The sequence below is a fragment of the Oncorhynchus mykiss genome, chromosome 26 (assembly GCF_013265735.2).
Source record: "Oncorhynchus mykiss isolate Arlee chromosome 26, USDA_OmykA_1.1, whole genome shotgun sequence".
Classification (NCBI taxonomy): domain Eukaryota; kingdom Metazoa; phylum Chordata; class Actinopteri; order Salmoniformes; family Salmonidae; genus Oncorhynchus; species Oncorhynchus mykiss.
The window spans coordinates 40601941-40624440 of NC_048590.1; the positions used below are offsets into that span (position 1 = coordinate 40601941).

The window sequence follows — 22500 nt, forward strand, 5'->3', positions numbered from 1 at the left end:
CAGAGAGACTGAACCAGACCAGACCAGAGAGAGAGACTGAACCAGACCAGAGAGACTGAAACAGACCAGAGAGAGACTGAACTAGACCAGAGAGAGAGACTGAACCAGGCCAGAAAGAGAGAGAGACTGAACCAGACCAGACCAGAGAGAGAGACTGAACCAGACCAGAGAGAGAGACTGAACCAGACCAGAGAGAGACACTGAACCAGACCAGACCAGAGAGAGAGACTGAACCAGACCAGAGAGAGAGACTGAACCAGACCAGACCAGAGAGAGACTGAACCAGACCAGAGCGAGAGAGAGACTGAACCAGACCAGACCAGAGAGAGACTGAACCAGACCAGAGAGAGAGACTGAACCAGACCAGAGAGAGACTGAACTAGACCAGAGAGAGAGACTGAACCAGACCAGACCAGAGAGAGAGACTGAACCAGACCAGAGAGAGAGACTGAACCAGACCAGAGAGAGAGACTGAACCAGACCAGAGAGAGAGAGATACCGAACCAGACCAGACCAGAGAGAGAGACTGAACCAGACCAGAGAGAGAGACTGAACCAGACCAGACCAGAGAGAGACTGAACCAGACCAGAGAGAGAGAGAGACTGAACCAGACCAGAGAGAGAGACTGAACCAGACCAGACCAGAGAGAGACTGAACCAGACCAGAGAGAGAGAGAGACTGAACCAGACCAGATAGAGACTGAACTAGACCAGAGCGAGAGAGAGACTGAACCAGACCAGACCAGAGAGAGAGACTGAACCAGACCAGAGAGAGAGACTGAACCAGACCAGAGAGAGACTGAACTAGACCAGAGAGAGAGACTGAACCAGACCAGACCAGAGAGAGAGACTGAACCAGACCAGAGAGAGAGACTGAACCAGACCAGAGAGAGAGACTGAACCAGACCAGACCAGAGAGAGAGAGATACCGAACCAGACCAGACCAGAGAGAGAGACTGAACCAGACCAGAGAGAGAGACTGAACCAGACCAGACCAGAGAGAGACTGAACCAGACCAGAGAGAGAGAGAGACTGAACCAGACCAGAGAGAGACTGAACTAGACCAGAGAGACTGAACCAGACCAGACCAGAGAGAGAGACTGAACCAGACCAGAGAGACTGAAACAGACCAGAGAGAGACTGAACTAGACCAGAGAGAGAGACTGAACCAGGCCAGAAAGAGAGAGAGACTGAACCAGACCAGACCAGAGAGAGAGACTGAACCAGACCAGAGAGAGAGACTGAACCAGACCAGAGAGAGACACTGAACCAGACCAGACCAGAGAGAGCGACTGAACCAGACCAGAGAGAGAGACTGAACCAGACCAGACCAGAGAGAGACTGAACCAGACCAGAGAGAGAGAGAGAGACTGAACCAGACCAGAGAGAGACTGAACTAGGCCAGACCAGAGAGAGAGACTGAACCAGACCAGAGAGACTGAACCAGACCAGAGAGAGACTGAACTAGACCAGAGAGAGAGACTGAACCAGACCAGAGAGAGAGAGAGACTGAACCAGACCAGACCAGAGAGAGAGACTGAACCAGACCAGAGAGACTGAACCAGACCAGAGAGAGACTTAACTAGACCAGAGCGAGAGAGAGACTGAACCAGACCAGAGAGAGAGACTGAACCAGACCAGAGAGAGAGACTGAACCAGACCAGAGAGAGACTGAACTAGACCAGAGAGAGAGACTGAACCAGACCAGACCAGAGAGAGAGACTGAACCAGACCAGAGAGAGAGACTGAACCAGACCAGAGAGAGAGACTGAACCAGACCAAAGAGAGAGAGATACCGAACCAGACCAGACCAGAGAGAGAGACTGAACCAGACCAGAGAAAGAGACTGAACCAGACCAGACCAGAGAGAGACTGAACCAGACCAGAGAGAGAGAGAGACTGAACCAGACCAGAGAGAGACTGAACTAGACCAGAGAGACTGAACCAGACCAGACCAGAGAGAGAGACTGAACCAGAGAGAGAGACTGAACCAGACCAGAGAGACTGAAACAGACCAGAGAGAGACTGAACTAGACCAGAGAGAGAGACTGAACCAGGCCAGAAAGAGAGAGAGACTGAACCAGACCAGACCAGAGAGAGAGACTGAACCAGACCAGAGAGAGAGACTGAACCAGACCAGAGAGAGACACTGAACCAGACCAGACCAGAGAGAGCGACTGAACCAGACCAGAGAGAGAGACTGAACCAGACCAGACCAGAGAGAGACTGAACCAGACCAGAGAGAGAGAGAGAGACTGAACCAGACCAGAGAGAGACTGAACTAGGCCAGACCAGAGAGAGAGACTGAACCAGACCAGAGAGACTGAACCAGACCAGAGAGAGACTGAACTAGACCAGAGAGAGAGACTGAACCAGACCAGAGAGAGAGAGAGACTGAACCAGACCAGACCAGAGAGAGAGACTGAACCAGACCAGAGAGACTGAACCAGACCAGAGAGAGACTTAACTAGACCAGAGCGAGAGAGAGACTGAACCAGACCAGACCAGAGAGAGAGACTGAACCAGACCAGAGAGAGAGACTGAACCAGACCAGAGAGAGACTGAACTAGACCAGAGAGAGAGACTGAACCAGACCAGACCATAGAGAGAGACTGAACCAGACCAGAGGGAGAGACTGAACCAGACCAGAGAGAGAGACTGAACCAGACCAGAGAGAGAGAGATACCGAACCAGACCAGACCAGAGAGAGAGACTGAACCAGACCAGAGAAAGAGACTGAACCAGACCAGACCAGAGAGAGACTGAACCAGACCAGAGAGAGAGAGAGACTGAACCAGACCAGAGAGAGACTGAACTAGACCAGAGAGACTGAACCAGACCAGACCAGAGAGAGAGACTGAACCAGACCAGAGAGACTGAAACAGACCAGAGAGAGACTGAACTAGACCAGAGAGAGAGACTGAACCAGGCCAGAAAGAGAGAGATACTGAACCAGACCAGACCAGAGAGAGAGACTTAACCAGACCAGAGAGACTGAACCAGACCAGAGAGAGACTGAACCAGACCAGAGAGACTGAACCAGACCAGAGAGAGAGAGACTGAACCAGACCAGAGAGAGAGAGAGACTGAACCAGACCAGAGAGAGAGACTGAACCAGACCAGAGAGAGAGACTGAACCAGACCAGAGAGAGAGAGAGACCGAACCAGACCAGACCAGAGAGAGAGACTGAACCAGACCAGAGAGAGAGACTGAACCAGACCAGATAGAGACTGAACCAGACCAGAGAGAGAGACTGAACTAGACCAGAGAGAGAGAGAGACTGAACCAGACCAGAGAGAGAGACTGAACCAGACCAGACCAGAGAGAGAGACTGAACCAGACCAGAGAGAGAGAGAGACTGAACCAGACCAGACCAGAGAGAGAGACTGAACCAGACCAGAGAGAGAGACTGAACCAGACCAGAGAGAGACACTGAACCAGACCAGACCAGAGAGAGAGACTGAACCAGACCAGAGAGAGAGACTGAACCAGACCAGACCAGAGAGAGACTGAACCAGACCAGAGAGAGAGAGAGAGACTGAACCAGACCAGAGAGAGACTGAACTAGGCCAGACCAGAGAGAGAGACTGAACCAGACCAGAGAGAGAGACTGAACCAGACCAGAGAGAGAGACTGAACCAGAACAGACCAGAGAGAGACTGAACCAGACCAGAGAGAGAGAGAGAGACTGAACCAGACCAGAGAGAGAGACTGAACCAGACCAGAGAGAGACACTGAACCAGACCAGACCAGAGAGAGAGACTGAACCAGACCAGAGAGAGAGACTGAACCAGACCAGACCAGAGAGAGACTGAACCAGACCAGAGAGAGAGAGAGAGACTGAACCAGACCAGAGAGAGACTGAACTAGACCAGAGAGAGAGACTGAACCAGACCAGAGAGAGAGAGAGACTGAACCAGACCAGACCAGAGAGAGAGACTGAACCAGATCAGAGAGACTGAACCAGACCAGAGAGAGACTGAACTAGACCAGAGCGAGAGAGAGACTGAACCAGACCAGACCAGAGAGAGAGACTGAACCAGACCAGAGAGAGAGACTGAACCAGACCAGACCAGAGAGAGAGACTGAACCAGATCAGAGAGAGAGACTGAACCAGACCAGAGAGAGAGACTGAACCAGACCAGAGAGAGAGAGACTGAACCAGACCAGAGAGACTGAACCAGACCAGACCAGAGAGAGAGACTGAACCAGACCAGAGAGACTGAAACAGACCAGAGAGAGACTGAACTAGACCAGAGAGAGAGACTGAACCAGGCCAGAAAGAGAGAGAGACTGAACGAGACCAGACCAGAGAGAGAGACTGAACCAGACCAGAGAGACTGAACCAGACCAGAGAGAGACTGAACCAGACCAGAGAGACTGAACCAGACCAGAGAGAGAGAGACTGAACCAGACCAGAGAGAGAGAGACTGAACCAGACCAGAGAGAGAGACTGAACCAGACCAGAGAGAGAGACTGAACCAGACCAGAGAGAGAGAGAGACCGAACCAGACCAGACCAGAGAGAGAGACTGAACCAGACCAGAGAGAGAGACTGAACCAGACCAGACCAGAGAGAGACTGAAACAGACCAGAGAGAGAGAGAGAGACTGAACCAGACCAGAGAGAGACTGAACTAGACCAGAGAGACTGAACCAGACCAGACCAGAGAGAGAGACTGAACCAGACCAGAGAGACTGAACCAGACCAGAGAGAGACTGAACTAGACCAGAGAGAGAGACTGAACCAGGCCAGAGAGAGAGAGAGACTGAACCAGACCAGAGAGACTGAACCAGACCAGAGAGAGAGAGACTGAACCAGACCAGAGAGAGAGAGACTGAACCAGACCAGAGAGAGAGACTGAACCAGACCAGAGAGACTGAACCAGACCAGAGAGAGACTGAACTAGAGAGAGATAGAGAGAGATAGAGTGAGATAGAGAGCAGTTGAGTGAGATAGAGAGAGATAGAGTGAGATAGAGAGAGATAGAGAGAGATAGAGAGAGATAGAGTGAGATAGAGAGAGATAGAGTGAGATAGAGAGAGATAGAGAGATAGAGAGAGATAGAGAGAGATAGAGAGAGATAGAGTGAGATAGAGAGAGATAGAGAGAGATAGAGAGAGATAGAGAGAGATAGAGTGAGATAGAGGGAGATAGAGTGAGATAGAGAGAGATAGAGAGAGATAGAGAGAGATAGAGTGAGATAGAGAGCAGTTGAGTGAGATAGAGAGAGATAGAGAGAGATAGAGTGAGATGGAGAGAGATAGAGAGAGATAGAGTGAGATAGAGAGAGATAGAGAGAGATAGAGAGAGATAGAGAGAGATAGAGTGAGATAGAGAGCAGTTGAGTGAGATAGAGAGAGATAGAGAGAGATAGAGTGAGATAGAGAGAGATAGAGATAGAGTGAGATAGAGAGAGATAGAGAGAGATAGAGAGAGATAGAGAGAGATAGAGTGAGATAGAGAGCAGTTGAGTGAGATAGAGAGAGATAGAGAGAGATAGAGAGAGATAGATAGAGATAGAGAGAGATAGAGTGAGATAGAGAGATAGAGAGAGATAGAGAGAGATAGAGAGAGATAGAGTGAGATAGAGAGAGATAGAGAGAGATAGAGACAGATAGAGAGCAGTTGAGTGAGATAGAGAGAGATAGAGAGAGATAGAGAGAGATAGAGTGAGATAGAGAGATAGAGTGAGATAGAGTGAGATAGAGAGAGATAGAGAGAGATAGAGAGAGATAGAGAGATATAGAGTGAGATAGAGAGCAGTTGAGTGAGATAGAGAGAGATAGAGAGAGATAGAGTGAGATAGAGAGCAGTTGAGAGAGATAGAGAGAGATAGAGAGAGATAGAGTGCGATAGAGAGAGATAGAGAGAGATAGAGAGAGATAGAGTGAGATAGAGAGCAGTTGAGTGAGATAGAGAGAGATAGAGAGAGATAGAGAGAGATAGAGAGAGATAGAGTGAGATAGAGAGCAGTTGAGTGAGATAGAGAGAGATAGAGAGAGATAGAGTGAGATATAGAGAGATAGAGAGAGATAGAGAGAGATAGAGTGAGATAGAGAGCAGTTGAGTGAGATAGAGAGAGATAGAGTGAGATAGAGAGAGATAGGGTGAGATAGAGAGCAGTTGAGTGAGATAGAGAGAGATAGAGAGAGATAGAGAGAGATAGAGAGAGATAGAGTGAGATAGAGAGAGATAGAGAGAGATAGAGTGAGATAGAGAGAGATAGAGTGAGATAGAGAGAGATAGAGAGAGATAGAGTGAGATAGAGAGAGATAGAGAGAGATAGAGTGAGATAGAGAGCAGTTGAGTGAGATAGAGAGAGATAGAGAGAGATAGAGAGAGATAGAGAGAGATAGAGAGAGAGAGTGAGATAGAGAGCAGTTGAGTGAGATAGAGAGAGATAGAGAGAGATAGAGAGAGATAGAGAGAGATAGAGAGAGATAGAGAGAGATAGAGAGAGATAGAGTGAGTGAGATAGAGAGCAGTAGAGTGAGATAGAGAGAGATAGAGAGAGATAGAGAGAGATAGAGAGCAGTTGAGTGAGATAGAGAGAGATAGAGAGAGATAGAGAGAGATAGAGTGAGATAGAGAGCAGTAGAGTGATAGGGTTATTTTCTGGTTCTGTAGCAGCAGTATATTTCTCTCATTTCATCATTGATTTCATCAGAGGCCGATGTGGGCTGGCTTCAGTGTATGTCTCTGAGTAGATAAACCAGGACACACCGACCAGTCAACCAAACATCAACCTAACAATAACCTTACATCAACCTAACAATAACCACACAATAACACACGACACATCAGTCAACCAAACACAAACAACTTGTAAACCTTTCACAAGTGAGTTCCATACTAACTCTCATCTTTCTCTCTCTGTAGATATTAATGAGTGTGAGATTGGGGCCCATAATTGTGACAGACATGCCTCATGTACCAACACGGCTGGTAGCTTCAAGTGTAGCTGTGCTCCGGGATGGATTGGAGACGGGATCAAATGCACAGGTAGGAACAACTTATGACCAGCTATGACCAGCTATAACCAGCTATGAACAGCAATGAACTGCCATGAACAGGGAGGAACAGGTAGGAACAACCTATAAACCACTATGACCAGCTATAACCAGCTATGAACAGCAATGAACTGCCATGAACAGGGAGGAACAGGTAGGAACAACCTATAAACCACTATGACCAGCTATAACCAGCTATGAACAGCAATGAACTGCCATTAACAGGGAGGAACAGGTAGGAACAACCTATAAACCACTATGACCAGCTATAACCAGCTATGAACAGCAATGAACTGCCATGAACGGGTAGGAACAACCTATAAACCGCTATGACCAGCTATAACCAGCTGTGACCAGCTATAACCAGCTATGACCAGCTATAACCAGCTATGACCAGCTGTGACCAGCTATAAACAGCTATAACCAGCTATGGCCAGCTATAACCAGCTGTGACCAGCTATGACCACTTATGACTTGTAGTAACCAATAACCACCAACTTTGGTATTAACTACTGTATCTGAAACGTTTTAGAAATGTCTACCAGAATACCAGTTATAAACGATTGTTGTTATAAACAACAATATTCAGTTATCTGTACCAGTTTTAGATGTTCTATCAACCCAGCTACATCTAATACTATCTATACCCGTTATGAATGGTTTATCAAGCATCAATAATCAACCATCTGTGTGTGTTTCAGACCTGGATGAGTGTTCCAACGGGACCCACATGTGCAGCAACAACGCAGACTGTCTGAACACCATGGGATCATACCGCTGCCACTGCAAGGACGGATTCTCTGGGGACGGATTCTACTGCTCAGGTCACAGGGTCACACACTGACTCATGTTCAAATATTTCCCTTGACTGTAGATCTCAGTACCTGCTTATTATTCTCAGTGAAGTGATTTGTAATGATGTGTTTATGTGTTCTGGTACAGACAGCGATGAGTGTGCAGATAACGTGAACCTGTGTGAGAGCGGTAACTGCCTGAATGTTCCTGGAGGCTACCGTTGTGAATGTGACATGGGTTTCATCCCAACCCCGGACGGAAAGGCCTGCGAGGGTAAGACAGCTACTGACACCCTAACAACACTGTGTCTATTTCTGCCATGTGTACATTTAAATCACAATATTATCTGTCTAACAGTTACATGCTGTTAAAGAAGGCTGTTTTGGAATAGTCGATATGTTTATAGTTTATATATAGTTTACAGTTGTGCTTTATTAAAGAGAAAGGAGAGGTTTCTATTGCCAATAAAACACAGGGCTGGAATGAGATACATGCTCAAACTGGCCTCCTTATGTTTAACTTTACACTTCTCGAACCAATAATTAAACAAATTAACTGCAGCACACTGGTATTCTGTCAGCATGAGTGTGTGTGTGTGTGTGTCCCTTAGTGTGTGTGTGTCCCTTAGTGTGTGTGTCCCTTAGTGTGTGTGTGTCCCTTAGTGTGTGTGTGTCCCTTAATGTGTGTGTCCCTTAGAGTGTGTGTCCCTGAGAGTGCGTGTCTCCCTTAGTGTGTGTGTGTGTGTCCCTTAGTGTGTGTGTGTGTCCCTTAGTGTATGTGTGTGTCCCTTAATGTGTGTGTCCCTTAGTGTGTGTGTCCCTTAGAGTGCGTGTGTGTCCCTTAGTGTGTGTGTGTGTCCCTTAGTGTGTGTGTGTCCCTTAGTGTGCGTGTGTCTCTTAGAGTGTGTGTGTACGTGTGTGTGTGTGTCTCTTAGAGTGTGTGTGTACATGTGTGTGTGTATCCCTTAGTATGCTTGTGTGTCTCTTAGTGTGTGTGTGTGTCCCTTAGTGTGTGTTTGTCTCTTAGTGTGTGTGTGTGTGTGTGTGTGTGTGTGTGTGTGTGTGTGTGTGTGTGTGTGTGTGTGTGTGTGTGTGTGTGTGTGTCAAGGTACACTCCGTCCCAGGACCATTCATCCTTCCCAGCTGGACTCCCTCTCTAACCGCTCTCTGTCTCCCTCCCTCCCACAGATATAGACGAGTGTACCTTTGCCGATATCTGTGTGAATGGAAGGTGTCAGAACATTCCGGGGCTGTTCAGGTGTCAGTGTAGCATCGGCTACGAGCTGGACAGGAGCGGAGGCAACTGCACTGGTAAACCACACACACCTGTTAACATAGGCAGACACACATAGCACAGTCTTCTCTGTATGATAACACACCCTGTCACCCCAGTGTAGCTCTCCTCAGAGAACCTGTATGGGTCAGGATATATACAGTGGAGCAAAAAAGTATTTAGTCAGCCACCAATTGTGCAAGTTCTCCCACTTACAAAGATGAGAGAGGCCTGTAATGTTCATCATAGGTACACTTCAACTATGACAGACAAAATTAGAAAAAAAATCCAGAAAATCACATTGTAGGATTTTTTATGAATTTATTTCCAAATGATGGTGGAAAATAAGTATTTGGTCACCTACAAACAAGCAAGATTTCTGGCTCTCACAGACCTGTAACTTCTTCTTTAAGAGGCTCCTCTGTCTTCCACTCGTTACCTGTATTAATGGCACCTGTTTGAACTTGTTATCAGTATAAAAGACACCTGTCCACAACCTCAAACAGTCACACTCCAAACTCCACTATGGCCAAGACCAAAGAGCTGTCAAAGGACACCAGAAACAAAATTGGAGACCTGCACCAAGCTGGGAAGACTGAATCTGCAATAGGTAAGCAGCTTGGTTTGAAGAAATCAACTGTGGGAGCAATTATTAGGAAATGGAAAAGACATACAAGACCACTGATCTCCCTCGATCTGGGGCAAGATCTTACCCCGTGGGGTCAAAATGATCACAAGAACGGTGAGCAAAAATCCCAGAACCACACGGGGGGACCTAGTGAATGACCTGCAGAGAGCTGGGACCAAAGTAACAAAGCCTACCATCAGCAAGGGCATTGAAGATGAAATGTGGCTGGGTCTTTCAGCATGACAATGATCCCAAACACACCGCCCGGGCAACAAAGGAGTGGCTTCGTAAGAAGCATTTCAAGGTCCTGGAGTGGCCTAGCCAGTCTCCAGATCTCAACCCCATAGAAAATCTTTGGAGGGAGTTGAAAGTCCGTGTTGCCCAGCAACAGCCCCAAAACATCACTGCTCTAGAGGAGATCTGCATGGAGGAATGGGCCAAAATACCAGCAACAGTGTGTGAAAATCTTGTGAAGACTTACAGAAAACGTTTGACCTCTGTCATTGCCAACAAAGGGTTTATAACAAAGTATTGAGAGAAACTTTTGTTATTGACCAAATACTTATTTTCCACCATAATTTTCAAATAAATTAATTAAAAATCCTGCAATGTGGTTTTCTGGATATTTTTCCCTCATTTTGTCTGTCATAGTTGAAGTGTACCTATGATTAAACTTGCACAATTGGTGGCTGACTTTGCTCCACTGTACTGTCTATTAAGCCCAGTAGAATTACACATTACATTGGTATCAATTTTAAGTGTTTCTCCATAGACACTAAAACAAAGAACAAAAGGTTAACACAAGGCTAAATGGCCTGTCAGTAAGACTGTCCCTGAGTTTCTGTGTTGTCATGACACTCTGTTCTCTGGACACTGTGAAGAGACGACCAGTCTCCCCCAACCAAACCCTCATCCTTCCTAACCCCAATCAGACTCATCCCCTTCTCCACTGGGATGGAGGGACGGAAAAAGGGATGATTCCTCTCCTCCCTCAGTATAAGGAGTCATATTAATGATGAGGACTGACACCCACACCCTAATACCACACACACACACACACACACACACACACACACACACACACATCACATCACTAGCGTACACACTGAGGCATTTGTGACAGTCTCTCTCTCTCTCTCTCTTTCTCTCCTTCTCTCCATCCACCACCCCCCCCTCTCTCTCTCTCTCTCTCTCTCTCTCTCTCTCTCTCTCTCTCTCTCTCTCTCTCTCTCTCTCTCTCTCTCTATCCACCACCTCTCTCTCTCTCTCTCTCTCTCTCTCTCCATCCACCCCCCCCTCTCTCTCTCTCTCTCTCCATCCATCACCCCACTCTCCCTCTCTCGCTCTCTCCATCCACCCCCTCTCTCTCTCTCCATCCACCACCCCCCTCTCTCTCTCTTTCTCTCCATCCATCCCCCCTCTCTCTTTCTCCATCCACCACCCCTCTCTCTCTCTCTCTCTCTCTCTCTCCATCCACCCCCCCCCTCTCTCTCTCTCTCTCTCTCCATCCACCAACCCCCTCTCTCTCTCTCTCGCTCTCTCTCCATCCACCCCCCTCTCTCTCTCTCCATCCACCACCCCCTCTATCTCTCTCTCTCCATCCACCCCCCTCTCTCTCTCCATCCACCACCCCCTCTCTCTCTCTCTCTCTCTCTCTCCATCCACCACCCCCCTCTCACTCTCTCTCTCTCTCTCTCTCTCTCTCTCTCTCTCTCCTTCTCCCCTCTCTCTCTCACTCTCTCTCCTTCACCCCTCTTTCTCTCTCTCTCTCTCTCTCTCCATCCACCACCCCTCTCTCCCTCTCTCTCTCTCTCTCGCTCTCTCTCTCTCTCACTCTCTCTCTCTCTCTCTCTCCATCCACCCCCCCTCTCTCTCCATCCAACACCCCCCCCTCTCTCTCTCTCCATCCACCACACCCCCTCTCCCTCTCTCTCTCTCTCCATCCACCCCCCCTCTCTCTCTCTCTCTCCATCCACCCGCCCCTCTCTCTCTCTCTCTCTCTCTCTCTCTCTCTCGCTCTCTCTCCACCCCCCTCTCTCTCTCTCTGTCTCTCCTTCCCCTCTCTCTCTCTCACACTCTCTCTCCTTCCCCCCCCTCTCTCTCTCTCTCTCTCTCTCTCTCTCCATCCACCACCCCTCTCTCCCCCCTCTCTCTCTCTCACTCTCTCTCTCCCCCCTCTCCTATCAGACATTAATGAGTGTGCTGACCCGACCACCTGTATCAGTGGACTGTGTGTCAACACCCCAGGTAGCTACATCTGTAACTGTCCTCAAGACTTCGAACTCAACCCCACCCGCGTGGGCTGTGTAGGTGAGACATCGCTCTGGACTCACTCACACACACACTTTCAGTATGGGTCCTTCTGATGGGAGATGACTGAGTATGTGTGTGTCCCTTCCCAGACACTCGTTCTGGTGACTGCTATCTGGACGTGCGGATGCGGGGGGATGCGTCTGAGAGTTTGGTCTGTTCCAATGAGATAGGTGTGGCGGTGTCCAAAGCCTCCTGCTGCTGTTCTCTAGGGCAGGCCTGGGGAACACCCTGCGAATCCTGCCCCCCTCTCAACTCCTGTGAGTCAGTCTGACCTATCACCCCATCTAACACAATACTTACATGGAAAGATCCCTAAATGTTGTGATGTAGGGAATAAATCATTTGTCTTCCAGCGGAGTACAAGACGTTGTGTCCAGGAGGAGAGGGATTCAGACCTAACCCCATCACTGTTATACTGGAAGGTTAGTTCAACCTAACCTCTGACCTCTAACCCCATCACTGTTATACTGGAAGGTTAGTTCGACCTAACCTCTGACCTCTAACCCCATCACTGTCATACTGGAAGGTTAGTTCAACCTAACCTCTGACCTCTAACCCCATCACTGTTATACTGGAAGGTTAGTTCAACCTAACCTCTGACCTCTAACCCCATAACTGTTATACTGGAAGGTTAGTTCGACCTAACCTCTGACCTCTAACCCCATCACTGTTATACTGGAAGGTTAGTTCAACCTAACCTCTAACCACATCACTGTTATACTGGAAGGTTAGTTCAACCTAACCTCTGACCTCTAACCCCATCACTGTTATACTGGAAGGTTAGTTCAACCTAACCTCTGACCTCTAACCCCATCACTGTTATACTGGAAGGTTAGTTCAACCTAACCTTTGACCTCTAACCCCATCACTGTTATACTGGAAGGTTAGTTCAACCTAACCTCTGACCTCTAACCCCATCACTGTTATACTGGAAGGTTAGTTCAACCTAACCTCTGACCTCTAACCCCATCACTGTTATACTGGAAGGTTAGTTCAACCTAACCTCTGACCTCTAACCCCATCACTGTTATACTGGAAGGTTAGTTCAACCTAACCTCTGACCTCTAACCCCATTACTGTTATACTGAAAGGTTAGTTCAACCTAACCTCTGACCTCTAACCCCATCACTGTTATACTGGAAGGTTAGTTCAACCTAACCTCTGACCTCTAACCCCATCACTGTTATACTGGAAGGTTAGTTCAACCTAACCTCTGACCTCTAACCCCATCACTGTTATACTGGGAGGTTAGTTCAACCTAACCTCTGACCTCTAACCCCATCACTGTTATACTGGAAGGTTAGTTCAAACTAACCTCTGACCCCTAACCCCATCACTGTCACACTGGAAGGTTAGTTCAACCCTAACCCCCATAAATATCCTATGTTCTGTTTAATTGTGTGCTAACCCCTATCCCCATCACTGCAACACTGGAAGGTTAGTTCAACCTAACCCCTATCTCTGTGTTCTCATTTACATTCAGACATCAATGAGTGCCAGGAGCTGCCAGGCCTGTGTCAAGGAGGAAACTGCATCAACACCTTTGGTAGCTTCCAGTGTGAATGTCCCAAAGGCTTCCAACTCAATGAGGAGAACAGAGTCTGTGAAGGTATAGACACACACACATACTCATGGCCCTCATAGACACACACGTGCAAACACTTTCACACACACACTAACACACACATACACTACTCACACACTATCATCATACACACTCAGGCAGGAAATTGAGTCCAGACAGTGAGGAGTGTTTTTGGAAGACAGGAGGAGAAAAGAGAGAAAAGAGAAGAATAGAGAGTAATAAATGACTAAACCTTGTTGTCCTGTAATGTAGGTGTGCTGTGTTCCTCTCTCTCCCCTCCCTCTTTCTCTCTTTCTTTCTCTGTGTTCCTCTCTCTCTCCCTTTCTCTCCTACTCCCTCTTTCTCTATTTCTCTCTCTGTGTTCCACTCTCTCTCCCTCTCTCTCCTGCTCCCTCTTTCTCTCTTTCTCTCTCTGTGTTCCTCTCTCTCTCTCCCTCTCTCTCCTGCTCCCCCTTTCTCTCTTTCTTTCTCTGTGTTCCTCTCTCTCTCCCTTTCTCTCCTACTCCCTCTTTCTCTATTTCTCTCTCTGTGTTCCACTCTCTCTCCCTCTCTTTCCTGCTCCCTCTTTCTCTCTTTCTCTCTCTGTGTTCCTCTCTCTCTCTCCCTCTCTCTCCTGCTCCCCCTTTCTCTCTTTCTTTCTCTGTGTTCCTCTCTCTCTCCCTCTCTCTCCTGCTCCCTCTTTCTCTCTTTCTCTCTCTGTGTTCCTCTCTCTCTCTCCCTCTCTCTCCTGCTCCCTCTTTCTCTCTTTCTCTCTGTGTGTTCCTCTCTCTCTCTCCCTCTTTCTCTCTTTCTTTCTCTGTGTTCCTCTCTCTCTCCCTCTCCTTCCTGATCCCTCTTTCTCTCTTTCTCTCTCTGTGTTCCTCTCTTTCTCTCCCTCCCTCTACCTCTTTCTCTCTTTCCCTCTGTCTCTTTGTCTGTCTGTCTGTCTGTCTGTCTGTCTGTCTGTCTGTCTGTCTCTCTCTCTCACTCTCTCTCTCTCTCTCTCTCTCTCTCTCTCTCACACGTCTCTCTCTCTCTCACACGTCACTCTCTCTCACTCTCTCTCTCTCTCTCTCTCTCTCTTACTCTCTCTCTCTCTCTCTCTGCCTGTCTGTCTGTCTGTCTGTCTGTCTGTCTGTCTGTCTGTCTTTCTCTCTCTCTCTCTCTGTCTCTCTCTCTCTCTGTCCCTCTCTCTCTCTCTCTCTCTCTGTCCCCCCCCCCCCCTCTCTCTCTCTCTCTCTCTCTCCTAACAACACTCATCATACCTCAGGATAACAGAATGTTTAGTTCTCAGGACACAAGTGACATCACCTGTCCATAGTGTTCTAACAACAGGGCAATAGCAGAGTTCTGGGCTGTGTCTCATTTGGCACCAAATTCCCTGTATAGTGTACAACTTTTGGCCGAGCTAATAGGGCTCTAGACAAAAGTAGTGCACTATATAGGGAATATGGTGCTATTTGGGGCACAGTCAACATCTGTCCCTAACTGCAGGACAATAACAGAGTTCTGATGAGTCAGTGTGTCTATAACTGTGACCAAAGGAAGGCTGTTCTGGCCCCTCTGATGTGGCCACATCTATCCTGAGGGAGGAACACTCAGTCCACTGAACACAGACCTGAGAGGGAGAGAGAGAGAGAGAGTCTACGCCTTCACTATGGTGAATCACTAATACGATACAGAAATACACTACGGAAAAAGAAGGAACAAACAACAACATGAAGAATTATCTATCCAAAATGGAGATGTATGGGTAAACCACTTCTCCAATCTTTTTGGCTCTATAACAAAGAATAAAGAGCAAAAACATATACAGGAACAAATACAAATCTTAGAATCAACTATTAAAGACTACCAGAACCCACTGGATTCTCCAATTACCTTGAATGAGCTACAGGACAAAATAAAAACCCTCCAACCCAAAAAGGCCTGTGGTGTTGATGGTATCCTTAATGAAATGATCAAATATACAGACAACAAATTCCAATTGGCTATACTAAAACTCTTCAACATCATCCTTAGCTCTGGCATATTCCCCAATATTTGGAACCAAGGACTGATCACCCCAATCCACAAAAGTGGAGACAAATTTGACCCCAATAACTACCGTGGGATATGCATCAACAGTAACCTTGGGAAAATCCTCTGCATTATCATTAACAGCAGACTCGTACATTTCCTTGATGAAAACAATGTACTGAGCAAATGTCAAAATGGCTTTTTACCAGCCCCACCCTCTTCAACATACAGTATATATTAATGAATTGGCACGGGCACTAGAAAAGTCTACAGCACCCAGCCTCACCCTACTAGAATCTGAAGTCAAATGTCTACTGTTTGCTGATGAGGGCCTACAGCAGCACCTAGATATTCTGCACAGATTCTGCCAGACCTGGGCCCTGACAGTAAATCTCAGTAAGACCAAAATAATGGTGTTCCAAAAAAGGTCCAGTCGCCAGGACCACAAATACAAATTCCATCTAGACACCATTGCCCTAGAGCACACAAAAAACTATACATACCTTGGCCTAAACGTCAGTGCCACAGGTAACTTCCACAAAGCTGTGAACGATCTGAGAGACAAGGCAAGAAGGGCATTTTATGCCATCAAAAGGAACATAAAATTCAACATACCAATTAGGATCTGGCTAAAAATACTTGAATCAGTCATAGAGCCCATTGCCCTTTATGGTTGTGAGGTCTGGGGTCCGCTCACCAACCAAGACTTCACAAAATGGGACAAACACCAAATTGAGACTCTGCATACAGAATTCTGCAAAAATATCCAACGTGTACAACGTAGAACACCAAATAATGTATGCAGAGCAGAATTAGAGATCTACCAGTCAGAGCTGAGGTGGGGGTTGGTCATCTACTCTGGGAGTTAGAGGGCTGTAAGTCAGAGCTGTGACTGACCCAAACTTAAGGAAAGCTTTGACTATGTACAGACTCAGTGAGCATAGCCTTGCTATTGAGAAAGGCCGCCGTAGGCAGACCTGGCTCTCAAGAGAAGACAGGCTATGTGCACACTGCTCACAAAATTAGGTGGAAACTGAGCTGCACTTCCAAACCTCAGGTCTAATGTAAGACCATATTAGAGACACATATTTCCCTCAGAATTCGAAAACAAACCCAATTTTGATAAACTCCCATATCTACTGGGTGAAATTCCACATTGTGCCATCACAGCAGCAAGATTTGTGACCTGTTGCCACAAGAAAAGGGCAACCAGTGAAGAACAAACAGCATTGTAAATACAACCCATATCTATGCTTATTTATTTTCCCTTGTGTACCCTTAACCATTTGTATATATACGTAATATGACATTTGTAATGTCTTTATTGTTTTGAAACTTCTGTATGTGTAATGTTTACTGTTAATTTTTATTGTTTATTTCACTTTTGTATATTATCTACTTCACTTGCCTTGGCAATGTTAACACATGTTTCCCATGCCAATAAAGCCCCTTGAATTGAGAGAGTGAGTGTGTGTGTGTGTGTGTGTGTATGGGAAGACAAGGAGAGATAGGAAAAAGCCTGTGTCTAATAGCTGTTTAATTGGAGAGTGTTTGTTGTCCAGACCAGGGGAACAAAGCTGTGATGTGTGTCTTCATATCAGCCTGTTCTCTGTACACTCTGTGCTCTCTGCCTGGCAGGCTACATGGTTCTAGTACAGTGATGCAGTCGACAGTCTGTAGGCTACTAATGACTATGGCCGGACAGAACCTAAAACAACTTTATCATATACTGTAAATACCTGTACAAGACTCCCAGCTTCAGCTCTGACTGGCAGACCTCTAACTCCCAGAGTAGACTACCAACCCCCACCTCAGCTCTGACTGGCAGCCCTCTAACTCCCAGAGTAGACTACCAACCCCCACCTCAGCTCTGACTGGCAGCCCTCTAACTCCCAGAGTAGACTACCAACCCCCACCTCAGCTCTGACTGATAGACCTCTAACTCCCAGAGTAGACGACCAACCCCCACCTCAGCTCTGACTGATAGACCTCTAACTCCCAGAGTAGACTACCAACCTCCACCTCAGCTCTGACTGGCAGACCTCTAACTCCCAGAGTAGACTACCAACCTCCACCTCAGCTCTGACTGGCAGACCTCTAACTCCCAGAGTAGACTACCAACCCCCACCTCAGCTCTGACTGATAGACCTCTAACTCCCAGAGTAGACTACCAACCCCCACCTCAGCTCTGACTGGCAGACCTCTAACTCCCAGAGTAGACTACCAACCTCCACCTCAGCTCTGACTGGCAGACCTCTAACTCCCAGAGTAGACTACCAACCCCACCTCAGCTCTGACTTACAGACCTCTAACTCCCAGAGTAGACTACCAACCCCCACCTCAGCTCTGACTGATAGACCTCTAACTCCCAGAGTAGACTACCAACCCCCACCTCAGCTCTGACTGGCAGCACTCTAACTCCCAGAGTAGACTACCAACCCCCACCTCAGCTCTGACTGATAGACCTCTAACTCCCAGAGTAGACTACCAACCCCCACCTCAGCTCTGACTGGCAGACCTCTAACTCCCAGAGTAGACTACCAACCCCCACCTCAGCTCTGACTGATAGACCTCTAACTCCCAGAGTAGACTACCAACCCCCACCTCAGCTCTGACTGATAGACCTCTAACTCCCAGAGTAGACTACCAACCCCCACCTCAGCTCTGACTGATAGACCTCTAACTCCCAGAGTAGACTACCAACCCCCACCTCAGCTCTGACTGGCAGCACTCTAACTCCCAGAGTAGACTACCAACCTCCACCTCAGCTCTGACTGATAGACCTCTAACTCCCAGAGTAGACTACCAATCCCCACCTCAGCTCTGACTGATAGACCTCTAACTCCCAGAGTAGACGACCAACCCCCACCTCAGCTCTGACTGATAGACCTCTAACTCCCAGAGTAGACTACCAACCTCCACCTCAGCTCTGACTGGCAGACCTCTAACTCCCAGAGTAGACTACCAACCTCCACCTCAGCTCTGACTGGCAGCCCTCTAACTCCCAGAGTAGACTACCAACCCCACCTCAGCTCTGACTGGCAGCCCTCTAACTCCCAGAGTAGACTACCAACATCTACCTCACCTTGGCTCTATTATACATTCATAATGTTGCGTGCATATTGAATGAAAGATAAAGATAAACATCATATAGCTGTGTTTAACAAGACTGTTTCCCCTCTCTCTCTCTGTCTCTCTCTCTGTCTCTCTCTCTCTCTCTCTCTCTCTCTCTCTCTCTCTCTCTCTCTCTCTCTCTCTGTCTCTCTGTCTCTCTCTCTGTCTCTCTCTCTCTCTCTCTCTCTCTCTCTCTCTCTGTAGATGTTAATGAGTGTGAGCGTCCAGGTATCTGTGGACCAGGCCAGTGTTACAACACCATAGGAAACTACACCTGTATCTGCCCTGTGGACTACATGCAGGTCAATGGAGGAAACAACTGTATGGGTAAGTGCAGTACAATACACTGTACTACTCACTCTTAAACAATAACCAGTGTGTGTGGTCTGAATACAGTTGGTTTCTGACTACAACAGAAACAGACTGGCAGCAAGATAGAATCATTGTAGTTATTTGATTTACTGTATGTAACCTTTATCTATACATGTACGTCAATTCAGAACAGACTGAATTTACAATGCCGACGTGTTATGTGTTAGATCTATTCTCTACAACATTATGTCATCACAACACCATGTCTGATGAAGGTCTCTGACCAAAACCTCACAGTATGTTTTTAATTACGGACCTATAATAAACTATATTTTTTTGTTGCTTCTACAACACCATGTGACTAATGACTGTTTGTCCCCTCCCACCCGTAGACATGAGGAAGAGTTTCTGCTACAGGAACTTCTACTCTGACAACGGGACGTGTGACGGAGAGTTGACCTTCAACATGACCAAGAAGATGTGCTGCTGCTCCTACAACATTGGACGGGCCTGGAACAGACCCTGTGAACAGTGTCCTGTACCCAGCACCAGTGAGTACACACACACACATATACACTACGCGCAGAACGCACACACACACACACTCAAATCTGCCATCTGTCTGTCCCTAGATGAGTTTGCCATTCTGTGTGGAAGTGAGAGACCAGGATACTACATTGATATCTACACAGGACAGGTCATCGGTAAGTTACACCACTTCCAGTGGAAGGACACTATTGGAATAAAATCCAGTATACAGCTTCACAGGACTAATAAAAACATTTTAAAAAGTGATTCTGTGTATCTCTGTGTGTGTGTGTGTGTGTGTGTGTGTGTGTGTGTGTGTGTGTGTGTGTGTGTGTGTGTGTGTGTGTGTGTGTGTCTGTGTTCCAGACATTGATGAGTGCAGGGAAATCCCAGGTGTGTGTGAGAACGGCGTGTGTATCAACATGATTGGCAGCTTCAGGTGTGAGTGTTCAATGGGCTTCCTCTACAATGACAAGCTGCTCATCTGTGAAGGTAAGGCGCGCCCCATGGGCTTCATGCTGTGTGCTCATAGAACATACAACTACTACCCTTTAGAGTCTTTGTCCCGGATTCAATCCGAGGTGCATTCATAGTAAACACTGGGCAGGTTGGCTCATAAATGACTTTTAAAAGTGGATTGAATGGCAGCCTTGTATATTTTTGTATTTATTTGACTGCATGGTGTTGCTGAATAAAACCCTCTGAATCCATGTCACCTTGTCATGGGCCTCCAAGCCGGATAGGGTTTTATACAGTTGCACATGTATGGCAGGTCTCAGGGTCTATTTGCTTTAGTGAAATATCTACGAGTAATTAATACATTGTCTTTCTCTCTCTCTCTTTCTCTCTCTCTGTCTCTCTTTCTCTCTCTCTCACTCCCTCTCTCTCTCTCTCTCTCTCTCTCTCTCTCTGTCCCTCTCTCTCTCTCTCTCTCTCTCTCTCTCTCTTTCTCTCTCTCTCTCTCTCTCCCTCTCTCTCTCTCTCTCTCTCTCTCTCTCTGTCCCTTTCTCTCTCTGTCTCTCTCTTTCTCTCTCTCTGTCTCTCTGTCTCTCTCTGTCTCTCTCTGTCCCTCTCTCTCTCTCTCTCTTTCCCTCCTAGACATTGATGAGTGTCAGAATGGGCCAGTGTGCCAGCAGAATGCAGGCTGTCTCAACATGCCTGGTAGCTACCGCTGTGAATGTAAACCTGGATACCGCTTCACCCCCACTGGACAGTGTCTGGGTAAGGATGGGGGAGGAGGGAGGGGTGAGGATGGAGGGGTAAGAATGGGGGAGGAGGGAGGGGTGAGGATGTGGGAGGATGGAGGAGGGAGGGGTGAGGATGGGGAAGGATGGAGGAGGGAGGGGTGAGGATGGAGGGGTAAGGATGGGGGAGGAGGGAGGGGTAAGGATCTGGGAGGATGGAGGAGGGAGGGGTGAGGATGGGGCAGGATGGAGGAGGGAGGGGTGAGGATGTGGGAGGATGGAGGAGGGAGGGGTGAGGATGGAGGGGTAAGGATGGGGGAGGAGGGAGAGATGAGGATGTGGGGGGGTGGAGGGGTGAAGATGGGGAGGATGGAGGAGGGAGGGGTGAGGATGGAGGGGTAAGGATGGGGGAGGAGGGAGGGGTAAGGATGTGGGAGGATGGAGGAGGGAGGGGTGAGGATGGGGTAGGATGGAGGAGGGAGGGGTGAGGATGGAGGGGTAAGGATGGGGTAGAGGATTGTGTCTGGGTAAGGATGGGAGAGGATAGTGTCTGGGTAAGGATGGGGGAGGATAGTGTCTGGGTAAGGATGGGAGAGGATAGTGTCTGGGTAACGATGGGGGAGGATAGTGTCTGGGTAAGGATGGGAGAGGATAGTGTCTGGGTAAGGATGGAGGAGGATAGTGTCTGGGTAAGGATGGGGGAGGATAGTGTCTGGGTAAGGATGGAGGGGTAAGGATGGGGGAGGATAGTGTCTGGGTAAGGATGGGGGAGGATAGTGTCTGGGTAAGGATGGGGGAGGATAGTGTCTGGGTAAGGATGGGGGAAGATAGTGTCTGGGTAAGGATGGGGGAAGATAGTGTCTGTGTAAGGATGGGAGAGGATAGTGTCTGGGTAAGGATGGGAGAGGATAGTGTCTGGGTAAGGATGGGGGAGGATGGTGTCTGGGTAAGGATGGGGGAGGATAGTGTCTGGGTAAGGCTGGGGGAAGATAGTGTCTGGGTAATGATGGGAGAGGATAGTGTCTGGGTAAGGATGGGGGAGGATAGTGTCTGGGTAAGGATGGAGGGGTAAGGATGGGGGAGGATAGTGTCTGGGTAAGGATGGGGAGGATAGTGTCTGGGTAACGATGGGGGAGGATAGTGTCTGGGTAACGATGGGGGAGGATAGTGTCTGGGTAAGGATGGGAGAGGATAGTGTCTGGGTAAGGATTGGGGAGGATAGTGTCTGGGTAAGGCTGGAGGGGTAAGGATGGGGGAGGATAGTGTCTGGGTAAGGATGGGAGAGGATAGTGTCTGGGTAAGGATGGGGGAGGATAGTGTCTGGGTAAGGCTGGAGGGGTAAGGATGGGGGAGGATAGTGTCTGGGTAAGGATGGAGGGGTAAGGATGGGGGAGGATAGTGTCTGGGTAAGGATGGAGGGGTAAGGATGGGAGAGGATAGTGTCTGGGTAAGGATGGAGGGGTAAGGATGGGGGAGGATAGTGTCTGGGTAATGATGGAGGGGTAAGGATGGGGGAGGATAGTGTCTGGGTAAGGATGGGGGAGGATAGTGTCTGGGTAAGGATGGGGGAAGATAGTGTCTGGGTAAGGAAGGGAGAGGATAGTGTCTGGGTAAGGATGGAGGAGGATAGTGTCTGGGTAAGGATGGGAGAGGATAGTGTCTGGGTAAGGATGGGAGAAGATAGTGTCTGGGTAAGGATGGGGGAGGATAGTGTCTGGGTAAGGATGGGGGTGGATAGTGTCTGGGTAAAGACGGGGGA

General features: G+C 48.0%; 1 protein-coding gene across 3 annotated transcripts in view; it reads left to right on the top strand.

Annotated features, from left to right (window-relative positions):
• The window catches only part of LOC110516722 (fibrillin-1-like), a 155283-nt gene that overhangs the window by 94858 nt on the left and 37925 nt on the right, over window positions 1-22500 (top strand). For all 3 annotated transcript variants that reach the window (XM_036963534.1, XM_036963533.1, XM_036963535.1), the window contains 13 exons: window positions 6882-7004; window positions 7714-7836; window positions 7955-8080; window positions 8995-9117; window positions 11895-12017; window positions 12110-12277; window positions 12374-12442; window positions 13504-13629; window positions 18922-19044; window positions 19422-19580; window positions 19662-19733; window positions 19924-20049; window positions 20656-20778. In XM_036963534.1, the coding sequence (XP_036819429.1) occupies window positions 6882-7004; window positions 7714-7836; window positions 7955-8080; window positions 8995-9117; window positions 11895-12017; window positions 12110-12277; window positions 12374-12442; window positions 13504-13629; window positions 18922-19044; window positions 19422-19580; window positions 19662-19733; window positions 19924-20049; window positions 20656-20778 (1584 nt within the window). The remainder of the gene's footprint in view (window positions 1-6881; window positions 7005-7713; window positions 7837-7954; window positions 8081-8994; window positions 9118-11894; window positions 12018-12109; window positions 12278-12373; window positions 12443-13503; window positions 13630-18921; window positions 19045-19421; window positions 19581-19661; window positions 19734-19923; window positions 20050-20655; window positions 20779-22500) is intronic.